We start from the raw sequence: 17,292 nt of genomic DNA, 5'->3' as shown, positions 1-17,292 counted from the left end.
ATATATATATATTATTACTCACAGATATGACAGAAATAGTGTATATAATTTTAGTTTATTTACATAATTTTCAGTTCTTAGTAAGTAATCATAGAAAAACTATATGATAACATATACATTTTGCCGCCAAGAAAACTTTAATGTTTTGTCGCTTTCTAAAGAAATTCGCGTTTTCAAGTTACTTTAATATACAATAACTAACGGTCCGTGTACAACTCCAAATAAGTACTAGCCGTCGATATTTTATTGTAAGTGAACATAAATGGCTCGGTTCAATTTAATATGTTCCTCAAGCAAAGGAAGCAATTAACGAGTTGCGACCACAAGACGCTGCAATTATTTTTAACATCTAGGCATAGACCATTTTATCTGTTACAGCCAATTCTTAAGACTTTCTTTTCAATGTTTTTTACAGTTTTATTTTTTTGTGATAACTTTCTAAAATAAAAAACTTTCTATTTCACTTTATTGCTTCATGTGAAATCAGGAATATTTTGCAAAACATTTTAAAAAACATGATTTAGAATTAATTTCATCAACTCTTGATGGATTACTCTCCGTGTCATTACAGCGGATCAAAGCTCAAACGAACTGACAGCTATGTACGGTTCATTAAGAACGTACCATACGCTGTTGCAATCAAGAATGTACCTACCTACGATGAAATTAAAAGTTTGTTCAATCACAAATATCACAGTGCGAACAAACATTGACAGTAAAATCAGCAGATTGTTGACTATTACTTGCTGAGGGAAAAAAAAATATAAAAATGAGCAAAGGGAAAGTAAAGAAGAGAAAAGGATGAAGTCTTTGCATGATAAATATATGTATAAATTAAATTAAATGGTTTTTTATACCGATATTTTACTCCAACGGATTTAATTTCTTGATCAAGATCTAGCTATTATTAGCCGAACACGAACATAAATGCATAAACTATTTTTTTTCTTACAAGGTTTCACGTAGTAGTGACACTCGTGAAACGCAAGACTTTCTATTAAATTATATCAAATTATTTATCTAAACATTTAATTTTCTTTATACATTTATTTTATGATGTTTTACTTAAACGCAGATTAGCATGTATTTATTTGTTTGTAGTAAATGTAACTCTCTTTTACGATAAAAACAAGTCGGTTACCGTTTTTATATTATGTCTCTGTTGGTGAATATTGTGAGAAATTATGACCGCAAACCACTACATTAACTAAACTGCACAATCGTTACTGCTGACATGGCATTAATGTTCGTGGCGCGTTATTTCCAATTTCAAATTTTTAAGACTTATATCCTTTGTTGGATATGCAATTTAATTGACATCAATCATTTTAATGTTTCGTATAAACGTTTTCCCCAGGATTATTATGGTAATATTATATCTACTTCTTTATAGCATCGATAAATTTTATCCAATGATTACATGGCAACTAAATGTTCAAACAATATAAGTAAAGCCGTAACTATTATATTTGTAAAAAAAATTCCATACATTTTTAATGATATCACACAAACAATCACTATTGGACAATTTTTATAATTTATAACTAATTCTAAGAAACATTCATGTCTCGTTTATCACGGCCGCACTTATACATATCTAAATTATATAATTATATAATCAAGATTGTAATGTAATATAAGCATTATACTACATTTCAGCATATTATAATATTAATATTATAAAATAATATTGTTTTATAATTCAAAAGATATTTGTGTGATTTGTAAAAACATTTTTTAAGCACATTTAAAAAAAAAAATTGAGAGGCAAACTTGACACTTGAGATTTCGATTTTGCAATTATCAGCATGTTAGGCACGCGTGTCGCTCAAAAGTGCTTGCGTTATCATTTTATATATGATTATTATATACATATATAAATAAATATATAATATATATAAATAAATATAAGACAGTTTTAAAAAAATTATTTATTTTTAATAAATTATTAATTTTCTAATAAATTATTATCATCACAATTTTTTGCAGATTTAAAGTCATAATTTAATTATTTAATTATCAAGAATAATACATAATTATTGCATATAAATTATGGAAGCTATAAAAATAAAACTCGCAGACAGAGATGATGTGTATGTAAAATCTTTTCACGACAATTATAACCTTGCGCGTACATCGATGAATCAACGTTAATATTTCATCGTTAGACATCCTCTTAAAACGTTTTTATTACGCGCGAAATATATGCAAATGATTTCATGTGAATTATAAGAAGAAAATCTCAATAAGAAAGAATTTATATATTATCAAATGCAGAATACATGCAGAATAGAGAAAAAGTGTAATAAATATAATTGCGTCTATAATTTCCGCAATTAGAGACAAATATATCGTAATTACCGTAGAATTATGTATGCAGTTTTACCAAGTACAGCAATTATTATTTTTAAAAATATAAACGATAAAATGTGATATTAAATCATATTAAATTAATATTGTAAATAATGGATCTTTGGTTGGAAAGATTGTCGGTTAAAATTATCATCCACGGATTTGCATGCGCCAAATGCTTTTATCAAAACGCATTTTGTTTTTACAGAAATGACGCCTCGAAGATGCGTTAACGGTTAAAACCGCTTCACTGATGCGCATATTCATACGTTAATGTCGACTCGACAATGAAAGAGTAAAGAAGCATTTCGCGATATATGCACACATATACACATACATAAGCGATTCGAAGAGCATACCACACGCGTGGGTTGATAAAGCCGACGCCGCCAAGCAGTCTAGCATTCCCCGTGTTTCTCTCCCTCCCCCTTCGCCCCTCCTCGTCCCTCATTCCCTGCCGTTTCCCTACGAGAGTCTCTTCTATCTCATCACTCTGACTCGTCTGCCCCGACTCTCTGTTCTTTCCCGTTTTACGTCATCTTCCGAGATACGCGTTAGAAAAGCGATGTTGCATATTATTCGTGCGTATATATATCGCCTTATCGTTATTAATTACGCGTGAATGATTATCTATCATCTCACCGCGTCAAGACTCTTATCGAACGTCACGTCAAGTTTTCTACATCTATTGCACAATCCTTTCATGTGAATAAATTTATGCCTACGATCGAATAAAATGATTCAAAATGCGTGTCTTTCCTTAGAAGATTATCATATCATTAGACATTATGTATTAAAGATATTTTCTCTTTCTTTTCTTATTATGGTTCATTAAAATATCTTGCAATGTCAATCATTTCTATAGAAGTAAAATTTTATCAGTATCTAGTACAGTATAATATATGAATGATATAAATAATTTTTCTTATCTGTAAGTGTTAATTTATTTTCATAATAGGTGCATATTTATGCATTAGAAATAGAATTTTTACTGTTTCCTGAATTAAATCCATTACTTGAAAAATGTATTCTCAGACATTTATGAAGGCGTCGTATTGATGTATGAAAATGCATTTACATTTTGTTGCTTCTTTAAAGTCTCTCGAGAAATCTCACAATCAGAATTATAAATATAATTTATTCTAATTATAACTTGTTATAATAGCATCCATATAAAATTGGACAGACAATTTCAAAATTTTAATAAATATTATTTCAAAACTTTCGAAATTATTATCCTTCTCACGCGTGACTGATAAAACTGTCACGAGAGATATTTCGGTGTACTTCCTTTCTGTCCTTGTCATTCTTGTATCTCGTAATTTCTAACTTATTTTTTTTCGCGACCCTTGATGTTCGTCGCAGGAAGTGGGAGGAATGGACTGTTATTCCTTTTCCCTTTTCCATTCCCTACCTTTTATCACATTCTTCTCGCGCGTTCATTCATTCGGTCCTCGAGATCCCATTCGGGATCTAGCGATAGGATCTTCATCTCTCTCATAGCTGTCGAGGCGGGCTGTGCTCTCTCGGGAAGAGATCTTTCCCTCGAAATCTCCGATCTCTCGGCCGAACAATAACCGCCCACACGTCGTCGCGGCATCATGTACACGGTACTCTCTCTCCTCATTCCTTATTTTCACGCTTCGCGAACAGTCGTCTCGGCGTGACTTCGACGCGCCTTTTATCCTCGCGTTCCGCTTTTCGTCGTCATCGCCCGCGACTTCGGTCTTCTATTGTATTGACGAAGGAAAGCTGTTGTCATCGGTATCCAGAAGCATAGACAGTTACAAATTGCCTCGAGAGCAATATCTTCGAGACTAACATCAACGATTGTCAACTCTTTATTAACTAGTAGAAACAATTTGCTGCACTTGTAACGCACTTAATAATGAAACGTAAAGAAACGCGTCTATTTAAAATTGGAAAATTAAAAATTTATCGACAAATTTTTGAAAGCAAATAGAATTTCTTTTTTAAACTTATTTGTACAAACTCTTTTCTCTAGTTACTATAAAGTTTAATATCGAAAATTTAGTATTGATCGAGCAAATATATTGATTAAAAGTTCTTCTAGTTTAGAAAATACTCCATCTATGTAGTTGTAAATTTTTCGCACAATACTTTGAAATTTACTATACAGCATGCAAATATTCCAGTAGACATTTTCACTCTTATCTCTGACATTTCTATCATATTTCTATCATTTAGCGTGAATAAATACAATCCGGATGAGACGTAAAAATTTAAGTAATCTCGTATGTATATCACGTCTGACGCATTCGTTTAATTAGTCGACGAAATGTGTGTTATCAAAGCGGACGCAGGAAGCAGTCATCACGTCACATCGTCAATGCACACTACGCAGATATACACATAGATACACAATGCGAGGCAGGAAATATTTCTTGCGTTAAATTTGCCCAATCCGGTGTGCTCGTTACGAGGATCAAATGTATTTTTTACGTTTTACAGTTACAGTCACGCTGCGGTGAAAATGAAACACGCTTGGTATTTTATTGTTAGATATATGTAACCAGTGAATTGGAGCAAAAATGTCAAATAAAATATTAATAAGTAGTAAATATATTTAATTTTTAAATAAGCAAAAATGTTTCAAATTATGCGAATTGTGTAAAATAACTTGAAAATGATTTTGCGTACTTTCTAAATATGTTGCATAAATTAGCGTGAAATAACAAATGGTATATTATCAATGATAAATAACTTGATTTCTCGAATGATTTTTTCTTACACGAAGAGCAATATATAATAACAAATATAATCGCGTCGATTACGAGACCTCTTCTTTTATCTCTCTCTTTTTTTTTAATTTGCTATTTTAAATTCCAGGAACGTTTAAAAATTCTTGCAAACAATAATGTTTCACATTTATACATATAAATGACAATAGAAAATTAGAGATTTTTTTACGAGAATTATTGCAATATTAAGAGATATTAATAACAGAGTTGCTACGTTTCTAAACATGCACAAAATATAATTTAAAGATAACAGACAGATACATCTTAATGTTGTGCAGATACACACACGTATTGCGAAAGGTTTATGTGCATATGTGTGCTCGTTACATTATCTGATTGTGCTAAATTCAGCGCGCGTTCGTTCCTACTGTTCTATATCCAGGAAGTGACGTCATATATCGCGCAGCATATGTAAACCAACCATTAGAATTTACCACGTGTCAACACGAGTACAACCGTGCTCTTCGTTTATTTTTTAAAATCATTTATCCCAATAGAAGTAGATATCAATTCATTTTTTGTCATTTGCGTCAATTTAATTCACGACTAATTATATTATTCTCATCACAAATCGAAAGAGATACAAATGTTTTTCTTTTACTCTTAACCTCGGATAATATCAATAAATCCTTCTGCAAGAAGCTATTATCCACTCGAGGAATTCATTAAAATGAAAAATTAAAGTGCGGGAAATGTGAGTATCCGATGGAGATATAGATGATAGCGTAGAAAAGTAGAACACTTGCACGCGATGATCGGAACTAGTCATTATGCTATTGGGACGACAAGCTGCATAGCTGATTGTCAACGTTGAATTTTTTTTATGTACCTTCCTGATGTAGTAACGTTAATAACAATCTCATGTAGATATAATTATTTTCAAAAGATAATTGAAGACTTAAAAGACAAAATAGAAAAGAAAGGAGAAAAATAAACTTCGCGAGAAGAGAAATGTCAAATGGATGATTTACACGAGTAATGGTTAAATTTTAATTTTTGGCGTATACTATACACGTTATTATCAAAATTATTACATAATTAATGGAAAAAAGATGACATAATTAAGAGGGTTATCTCAAGAAGAAAGAATATCTTATTAAAATGTACTATACTCTGCAGAGTTAAACGTCGGTACTAATGCTGCATTTAACATCGCATTAATAAATTGATCTGGCTGTTATCGATTCAAGAGCCGAGTGTTTAAGAGGGAAATGTGATCGTCCGATGACGAAGTCATTGTAAGAAAAACCACAGCTCTCAACTGCACGTGCGTGTGCGTAATAATCGCGCGCGTTCACCGACTTGTTATTTGCACGACCGACGATCATCCAACTTGCATGTTTCGATATCACAGACTGCGGAGATGCTCGCAGTCTATCATCACATCATCGATCGAGAATCTTGAGAAACAAGATTCTCATACATCGATGGATATTAATGCCAGCAAAAGAAATCTGCGTTAATATAGGCGATATATAAGAGACTGATTATTTAAACAAGAGGTCAAAAAATAATTTATTAATATACTTTAAATTGAATAAAATAGGTTCTGCAAACTATATTTAAAAAAAAAATAAGAGACAGCATTCCGAGGAAAAGACTAAATTCGTTTTCGATCGAATTGATGTCTAGATATTTCAACGAAACATTAAGATTAGAATGTGATATACTGGATCTATTCGACTTCAGCGGGTTAAACGTAACTCGATCGTATCAATCGATCACAAATGGACTGAGCACTTTGATATGTAAATATTCTATCTACAATCTGCAAAGTCACGTAACTTTTTATGTCAATGTGCAAAATGTAGATGTTAATTTCTTCTAAACATGTTTAATTATACAACATATTATATACTATTAGTATCTATATCAAGAAAGCCATATCTTGTTTATAGATAAAGAGAAAAAATAGACAAAAAATTCAACAACTTAATGGTATTTAACTTTTTGTATCATTTTCTTACGTAATTACAATTATATATTAATATAAACATACATGTATATATGTATATGTGTGTGTCAATGTGTGCGTGCGTTGTTTTATTATTATTATTATGTATTAATTCTTTTATACATCAAATAATAGAAAGAAACTGCATAGAAACAAAAATCTATGTAAGAATACTATAACTTTTAGCACAAAGTATTTCACAATTTATTCTACAATATTTCTATATATATACATATGTATATATATAGAAATATTATATATATTTAATATGATATGATATATATATATATATAAAATGATATACATATATACATATAAATATGATATGATATGATATATAAAATATACATATACATATTTATACATATTGAATGCCTATGTTCTGTTAAATCAATTATTTTCACGTATAAGATCAAATTAAATATAAATTATTTTTGCTGATTATAATACACGAATTATAAAAAACATGAATTATAAAATCATATTAATTTCAATTCCAATTTTTGAAAATTTTTTTTAAAGCTTATAATCTCTTTATAATTACATTATATTTAATATTGGAATACTTCATCAATCGGATATAATTCTAGTTTTAGCCGTTGTCCCTTTTACTTTTTGATTTCTATGCCCTATATTCTAAACGCACATTTATTATTAAATGTAACTTTTAAATGGGTTTGTATAAATTTAGAGGTACATTTAGCGATAGATGTGAGCTAGAATTATAATTCTATGTTTTTGAAAATTTCAAAAGTATATAAAATCGTTCTCAAATAATGTTTCTATTTATATACATATGTCGTTTGCAATACATGTATAATTTGAATGTGATTAAATCGCACGGTAATAATAGAAATATTCATTAATTGTTAATTTGACATGTATTATTCTTTTACATGTACGTAATTCCAGCAGCGGCATAAAGTCTAAAACGACATTTTATGAAGTATTTCGTATACGAATATGTCACTGATTGACTATGATCATAAGTAGGCGAACAAAAAAGAATCAATCCCTAATTGTAAATCCTATCCAATATTGTCGTTAGAAGCGATTGCCCGATAAATGAAAAACTTCGAGTCTATTCAGCTGATCTAGTCACTTCGTTTGTGCTTAAAACTCTATAATTTATATTTGATTCATTTATGCGGTGGGGGATGTGTGCAAATTCCCACCTATTAAAAAAATTTACTCAGTACATGTCATCAAGTTTCTTAGCCTTATTTCCTAATTTGTTCGTATATTATATTCTACCAAACACATTTTTGTTTATGAAAAATAATTCCTATTTGACTCCATCTAGTGTGTGAAAATAAATCGTAATAATCGAGGATAATTTAACATAAGTATTGAATATACTCTATCTCTAAATATTATTGTTTTCACACACTAAATGGAGTCAAATAGGAATTATTTCTCGTCAACGAAAACGTATTTGATAGATTATAATAAACGAATTGCATAAACAAAATCCAGACAACACTTGATTAATTGAGATCATCATATTTTGGATAGGATTTACGAACTGATCCTGTTCACTTATTTACGGATTTATTTGCTATAATTCGTGTATTATATTCCCTGTATTAGAATCAGTGAATATTTAGTCATATTTTTATTTATGAGAAATAATTTATATATAATCGCATCTGTGATGTATGAAAATTGATTTAATTGATATATATATAAACATTGAATATATTACATGAAATATCATATTTGTATTGTTAGAATAATTTACCGATTGTATACATTAATCGTATGAGTAATATATACCGTTTTATACATGCTTGATATACGCGATTTTTATTATTGATAGACATAAAATTTTGATTATAAAATCTTTCCTAATTCTGTAATGTTATATATATAACTGTAATAATTTGTGTCCATTCAGTTTATTTATTATTTGGTCCATTCTGTTTACGAAAAAAATCGAGTATTTTAATTCCTGGAAGCTGTAATCTTCTCCAGGCAGTCTTCGATAGATGAAAAAAAAAATTTTTCTATATATTACCCACGTACTCCGAACTTTTAGACGATTTGTCTTTAAATGAATATTCGCTCCCTCGAAGCATTCGACCTACTCGGTTACGTAAATGTGTCGCGTTACAGATAAACACAAAATATGCACATGTAACATCCGTTTAATCTAACAACCCACTCGATCGAATATAGCTGTACACGCTCGAACGACTACCACCTGAGGCAATTTCCGATATATCTTGAATGAATTACGTCAACGAAAAAAATAGGCAAGGTAGGCAAGATACAAAACAGAGATTAATCGAATTCGAACAAGATACTTTCAAACTCTTTATTTTCTGTCAAACCATGTGAAATATTACTCGGGCACAAGCGTGTTCAAATTATACACGCCATAGTCAATCTTAATGTTACTTAATTTTCACATCCATGCCTGAAATCGAAGTAAAGAAAGCAATCGGGAGAACGATTATTCCATTTTTGAAAGAATATCTGTGTATACATACATACATATATATATATACAGATGAGCTTCGGAGCTGAAGGATAAAATATCTTTGTCAGAATCATTAATTTTTTAATCATTTACTGACGACCGATTTTTATTATATTCTCTATCATCTGCATATTTACTCGATGCACAAAAAAAATGTAAGAAAATAAACGTAATCGAGGACGATTTAACATGAGTATTGAATATACTCTATCTCTAAATATTATTGTTTTTACACACTAGATAAAGTTAAATAGAAATTATTTCTCGTAAACAAAAATATGTTTGACAGATTATAATGAACATTATAGTAGGTAAATAGAATTAATATATGAGGTAATAGGCAACATTTGCCAAGTTTTGATGTCAGTTATTATAATTTTTTGAATAAGTGGGGATTTGCATGCATGCTCCATTGCTAAAATGAATTAAATATAAATTATAAAACTTTGAGCATAAGCAAAGATGACTAGATCAGCTGAGTAGACTCAAAGTTTTTCATGTCGGACAATCGTTTCCAATATTGAAACTGATACTTTTTCGTTTGCCTACTTATGCGCTTATTGATCGTAGTCAGTGACATATTCGCCTACGAAATACTCTATAAAATGCTATTTTAGATTTTATATAGCTGCTAAAACTGTGTACACGTAAAACATGATATGCAAAAATTAACAATTAATAAATATTTCTCTCATTATTAAACATCTTATTCACTCAAACTATGCATACATCGCACGACATATATAAGTATGTAAATAGAAACATTATTCAAGAATAATTATTTTACATATATTTGAAATTAAAAAATTCAGAATATAGAGATCAAAAAATGAAAGGAACAATCAAGACATAACGTCTAAAAATGAATCACATCCGATTAGAAAATATTCGAATTTTAAAGATTAAATACATAATATATAAAATATATAATTAAATAAAGTAATAAAATAAAATTAATAATATATAATTAAAAAATATAATTAAATATATAATTAAATATTAAATATATAGTATATAATATTATGTGTAACTATAAAGATTATTAGCTTTAAAAAAATATATCATTTATTCATGTATTATAAAATTAGAAGAGGAGAAATTTGAATCTTTCGTGTAAATCGTTCACTATCTGTTTATAAAATTAGACGATCTAAAAGTATATTATATAATTTCTTGTTACAAAAGAGCGTTAAGGGCATTCAGTGCTCTAAATTATACTAAACCTATGTTTTATTTTTGTGGTGGAGGCCAAGCATGCTGCCCCCATATAGTTTTAAAAATTGGAATTAAAATTAATACGATACATTATAATTCGTGTGCTATAATCTGTAAAATTATAATCAACCAAATATATTTTTGTTTTGTGAAAAATAATGTACAGTTAACTCCATTTAGTGTGTAATAATAATTTAATTTTTATCAGCATCCTTTTGATATAATTCAAGTTTAACATCTTCTCTCTCGGTACTTGAATATAAAATTTATTTGCGCGAGGACGCTTGGAATTCTTATCAATACACAACATCTGTTACGATCCACCCACATTTACGTCCGAAAATTTCGACATAAATTATTTTAATCGTAGAGCTCTTTTTTATGAAGTGACGCAAAACCGTTTTGGAAGATCGTCTTGTAACACGATAGTCGAATCAATTATAACGTGGGCACGTAACCACTAATGTATTGAAACCGGATCTGTCACAAGAAAAACGATATATAAATCTATGTGACGTATGTATGTATATATGTATATGCACGTGGGAATTTATATAATAAATACAATGTATGGTATCTCTTCTTATGACGCGATATAAGGACGATCATTTAGAATTTAGATCATTGTTTGTTCAAAATACTCTTTCACATCTAAATGCTGCTATTAATCAGTGTTATTACAAAACACTATTTTAAAATAATGAAATAAAAAAGCAATATAATGCTAAAAAAATAATAATGTTAAAAAAAATCTTTTATACAGAACTCTCTATTATAAGTATTTGATATATATACATATTTATTTATTTATCACCTTAAATAGGATTACTTTGAGAAGGAATAACATCGTTTAAAAAATGAGGATTCATCTGGAGTGATTTTTAAATCTTATTGGTTATTGTTTTATTATTAGATATTATGAGATCTATGATGCAGCACCTTTTGTCTTCTTAAACAATATCTCCGATCAGAAGTAATCGCATGGATAGTGTCTCAAAAATTCTGAAAATTAATAATGCGATGCGAGAAATAAAATAGGAAAAATTTTAAACATATGGTGTAAAAGAATATGCGAGAAATAGCAGAATGTACGAAGAAGATTACGTAGAAAGCGCTGCGATTTTCGCGAATATTACCCTTCCCTACATCCTTTCGAATCGTGGGAACACTCCATCCAGCACCGTACACATTTACTTGCCGTGCAACCATCCATATTTGACTGTCTGTGAGAACGCGCTCTAACATTCTTCCGTCTGTTCAATCCGATCAGGCTCGCGTTCGAGTCTCGCATCGTTTGATTCTCTCTTTTAGCTTCTACATAGATGTTTCAAAATACCATGCTGCTCGAAGCACTCATGTTTTCTTATGCGTCTCACGTGCAGTCAATAAACGTAGTTAAGAGCCTCTCATCACTGATAATAAAAAAATCCATAGTAAACTTTATCATAGTACTATATTTGTGAAATCTTTTCATCGGTATTCCGGCCACGAGAAACCAACGGGAAATTTAACCGTAAAAATTGCTGATGTTCCGAGATAGATAAATTAGCAGAGATCATGTAAGAGCTCTTACAATCAGTGTAATAAATATATAACGAATCCGATTTTATTATAAATAGTTTTAATGAAAAAGATGTCTACTCAAATCTTGTAAAAAAATTCCCTGATTTTCCCGATATTATTGTTCAAAATTCCAAGTATATAAAAAGAATATTTCAAAACTTTTTAATACAATTTTCTCTAAAATAAATTATTTTTATTACATGTATTTTTAATGTTTTTTATTTATACGAAGGAAAAACACGGAGCCTCTTAAGTTTCAATGTTAGATTTATAAATGTACTAAAAAAACTGAATACCTATACTTTCATAAGATAATTTTACATTTACAAATAAAATTTTCACTTCTTTATCTTTAAAATTACAAAATTACATATAGTATGTACTTCACATTCAATATTATTATATTCAGACATTAAGTATATAAACAAATAAAAAAAATATATATCATCTTTCATTCCTGAGCGGCGGGACATGTTTCGAATATAGCGTATCTACTATTTAGTTAGGATAATCACGTCCGTTCTCAGTTAAAGCCTTTGATAAGTATAGCGTACATATCATCTGCGGTTAATGGCTAATCAAGAATCGCCAATAATGCGATCTGTTAATTGTTTCGCACGTGCAGCGATCGCGGTGTGGATACGTTTAGGTACACGTTATTGGAGATAATTGTTATTCGCGTGCAAAACTGCAGACTGCTCGTGGACATTAAGGGATTACACGATAAATCTGTTTCGATCGTGCAAGAATTTCATTCGCGCTTCGCATATTGACACAATTCTGGATGATCGCGGAATAGCTATTTGAATCGAGACTTATTTATCCGCCTCGCGGATATCTATATGTGTGTCGTATATTTTATTACAGATATTTAATTATTTGATGTTTAATATATTTAAAAGAAAATTTCGAATGTATTCGAAATAAAATTTCCTTATTATTAATTAAATTATCGTACGAACGCTCTCACGTTTCGATGTTAGAATTTGAAATTTTATTCTTGCAATGATTTTGTATTAAATGCATTTTAATTTTAGATGTAATACACAGTTAAAATATTAATTAACACAAATTAAAACAAGACTTCTTGATAATACTTACAAAGATTTATAAAATTAATTGGCAAAATGTTCATTTATAATTTATGAAATGACACTCTTAGTGATATGTATATTTTTTAATATATCTAATAATAAGTATATTTAATAATATAATTTCAACTCCGTTTAAATCAGTCTGAGAAATATAAAATATTAAAGTTATTCCAATTTTGCGGAATATTCTATATAATAACTTTTACTTACAATTAGAATAATATATTTCACAGATACACACATAAACATTGTTATTTCCTTTTGCAATAGTAAAACGTAAGAACATTTGCAATTTAAGTTTCGTAAAATGTATTTCACGAATCAATCGCAATATATATATATATATATATATAAAGTAATGAAAAGCTGTTGAAATGATTCCTACGACAGCCAATTTCCTTTTTCACGTACAATTGCCTCGTCGTCTGGTTTTTCTCAAACTTGAAGATATATGTTTTAAGTACGAAGTGAGGAAAAGAGTCCTTAAGATTTTTCTTGACGCGCCGCGATCCAATTACCGTCAGATGCACACGTCCATTAACATGTGTTTCGTTTTTTCCTTCCAGTCACAACCATGGTATGACACACTGGATTGAGGTAGCCAGCCTATAAACGCCGATTACCAACCACCGTCATGAGCAAGCTATTTCAATTTCTACTTCTCCTCCTGCTGTTGGGCGTCAATGCCAGACGGACTGATGGAGAGAGACCTGTGGATGACGCATACGACAGCCAGCAGCAGCGTCGTGGTTCCGTTCACAAGTCGAATTACAATGGCAACAATAATCATCACAATCATCAATCGAATTCGCCATATTTGCCGTATCAGCAGCCCAGAGAGAGGAAGCCTAATATCGTGTTGATTTTGACGGATGATCAAGATGTTGAATTGGGTTCGTGGCAATAGCTGTATATTATATACATACGCAGTGTCAAATTATTTATTACGCTGTCATATTATATGTGAATATCTAATATACATGTGAAATATAAAGAGTTACTTTGTTCACTGTTTGTACGGCTCGGTCTGCTGGCGCTTATCTCATCATTACGGTATTTATACTCGCGAAGGCTCAAATATCGTCATATGTACTCAGGAAGAAACACAAATCTAATATGCCATTCCAATCTGTAATGTTGCATCTGTGGAAGATGCGTGTTGTTTATTTCGTCTATAATTCGCCGCTTAATACTGAAGAACGTGTTCTTTGAATAATATTCATAATATTTTCACTCACGTGCGAATAATCTCGATCCTTTCTTAACGAAATTTTAATTAGATGCTAACTTTTCTCTCCTTCTTTCTCCAAAAAATTATTCTAGTATAACTTATAACAGAGAACAAAAGTATAGTTTAACAAGTAGAGGGTAAAATCTTATTTATTTATTTATTTTGTCAATATAATTGTTTCGATTTTTCAGGTTCACTGAACTTTATGCCGCGAACCCTCAGGCGAATAAGGGATGAAGGCGCCGAGTTAAGACACGCATACGTGACCACTCCTATGTGTTGTCCGAGTAGGAGCTCTTTGTTGACCGGTCGTTACGTTCACAATCACGAGGTCTTTACGAACAACGATAACTGCAGCAGTCCCCAGTGGCAACGAGATCACGAGCCTCACTCCTTTGCTGCTTATTTAAGCAATGCTGGATATCGAACAGGTAAGGAATACGGCTACCGCTCGTCGTATAAGTCTGTTATTTATCGCTCGTAATCCTTGTATTTTATGAATTTCGGATTTTGCATGAAAATTGCATTTTTTTTTTCAAGATGCTTAATAATTGATAGCACAAAAAACGTCAAGTTTTATCGCGTTTAATTTTTATATTTATTAATATGTATTATTTTAAAATTTATATTTATTATTATATTATATGTTTATTAATTTATAATTATAAATTAGAAATCAAATTTTTTGCAGCAAAAATTTTTTTTGGAATATACATATAATGTTGTTGCATTTTCTTAATTTTCAACATTCAATACTTTTATTATTACATTTTTGTCTACGTAATATTTCCGAACTACTGATGTGATAATATGAAAATAAGAAATTATTAAAATATGAGTAATATTTTATGGCGAAATTATAAAAATTATGAGAATCTCGCAAGAGGAGAGAAATTAAAAAATAGTTTCTTAATAGAGCTGTTTATTGTCAATGCTTATTATCATTATCGACGTAATATACGAAAAGAATAGACCCTTTTACTATCCTCCACGGCATTGTAACTTGCGCATAACTCGACCTTTGGTCATATAAATGCAATCAAGATAATCGAGACGCGTTCAATTGAAGTGAGGTTTCTATTTACCTCCCTACTAGAGCACAATGCCGCATTATGCGTAATTGGAGTCAAGTATGGTCTCCGATAAATCGCTCGTTACATAAGCTAGCACGAGCCTGTTTAAGCTGGGATTTGTAATCAGTATAGGTCGAAATCTCGCTCACCTTGTTTTTCAACTGCCCTTACGTCGCGTGTAAATCAACGCGCGTTCGTAACATAGCGACTTCTACGAAATACTTGGTGCGTATCGTTTAAATGAGGCCAGACAATTCTTTATTCACGTAAGGAATGCACGTGCGTTGCTCGCGGGTGGATTTTTACAATTAAAATCTCGATTAATTTACTCTCTCTCTTATATTGCTATTTCATTTTCGGCTGTTCTCTACTCTTTCTTATTTTTTATCCTTATCGTATTTATCTTAAACAACTGTTTATTTTTTATACTCCAAAAATTTCACCCTACATTTAATTATTGACAAGCTCCGAGATTTTCATCCTTGCATTCGCCGTCGAACAAGGACGAAGCTGTACATGCAGTTTCGGACGCATCGTAGAACGAATATGGCAATGCATTCCCGCGGAATTCTCCGGGCTTCGATCCCGCCAAGCGAGTTCGTCCCGTCGTCCAACTGCGATTGTTCGGCTCTTCTCTGTTGCAGACTCCTTCTTCCACGGCCTTCCGACAAAATCTTGACTGTTCGCAGAAGCGGAGAGAAACGCTCTTCTCTCCGTGCGCGACCAAAAACGATTGTAGCATCGCACCTGCGTCTCGATACGATCGATTCGCCAACGGCAATACCTCAAAATCCAAAGACGTTCGATTCAACCAGACGAAATTGTATAACGTGGCCTGTGTTTATTTGCATTATCTGTGACTATCGTAAAATATGTCGTGTGTATCTATTTCGAAGCGAGTTGTGGCTATAAATTCGCATAATTGTGATTCACTCGAAATTCAATGTAATAGCAATAATATCGGATCGTCACATTTATTTTCTTCGCACGCAGAGATGCACATGCAAACGTCTGTATTTTATATAACACACTTGTTGTTTGATTTCACCGAGTACCTAAGGAGGGAAAGCAAGATTTCAACCGTCCGCTTGTGAGCCTAAAAGTTAGTTTACGCCGGATCATGACCCGCGATAACATGTCACTTATGCTGGATCATGTCCGACGATAAAAAGTTATATAACAGCGTTATGGACCACAAAATTCACCACGTTCGTGATTGCAATTTACAAGATAACCGTGTGATGCCTGACAACACTAATGTACCGTAATACGATGTATACACGGACATCGATACACGAAGAAATATTTCATCGTGCTTACCGAAACGTGCGTAATAAGACCTACCTTTCACGTATATATCGTGAACTTTAGGACATTATATTATAATTTACTGGCGATTTCTCTTATTGCTGAAAAGACATAAAACGCATTGATGCGCCCGTGACATAGAAAATTCTTGGTCGTACGGTAACGCATTCTCCTTTTTACTTATATAAGAAGAAACGCGCATCTTTTTCGATAAGCAAGTACGGAAAAAACCGGAATGCTTTAATATACTCAGCAATT

The 17,292-nt window shown here is 31.1% G+C and overlaps 2 protein-coding genes across 2 annotated transcripts in view; one reads left to right on the top strand and one right to left on the bottom strand.

Moving 5' to 3' along the window:
- LOC140667280 (MRN complex-interacting protein) overlaps positions 1 to 17,292 on the bottom strand; it is a 79,354-nt gene that overhangs the window by 28,094 nt on the left and 33,968 nt on the right. The gene's annotated exons all lie outside the window — the stretch shown is intronic.
- Positions 1 to 17,292, top strand: part of Sulf1 (Extracellular sulfatase Sulf1) — a 73,631-nt gene that overhangs the window by 23,813 nt on the left and 32,526 nt on the right. The window contains exons 2-3 of the mRNA XM_072895047.1: positions 13,989 to 14,315; positions 14,845 to 15,084. Of these exons, the coding sequence (XP_072751148.1) occupies positions 14,057 to 14,315; positions 14,845 to 15,084 (499 nt within the window). The 5' untranslated portion in view covers positions 13,989 to 14,056. The remainder of the gene's footprint in view (positions 1 to 13,988; positions 14,316 to 14,844; positions 15,085 to 17,292) is intronic.

This window comes from Anoplolepis gracilipes, chromosome 6 (assembly GCF_047496725.1).
Source record: "Anoplolepis gracilipes chromosome 6, ASM4749672v1, whole genome shotgun sequence".
Lineage (NCBI taxonomy): Eukaryota > Metazoa > Arthropoda > Insecta > Hymenoptera > Formicidae > Anoplolepis > Anoplolepis gracilipes.
This window is presented reverse-complemented; position numbering and strand designations above follow the sequence as displayed.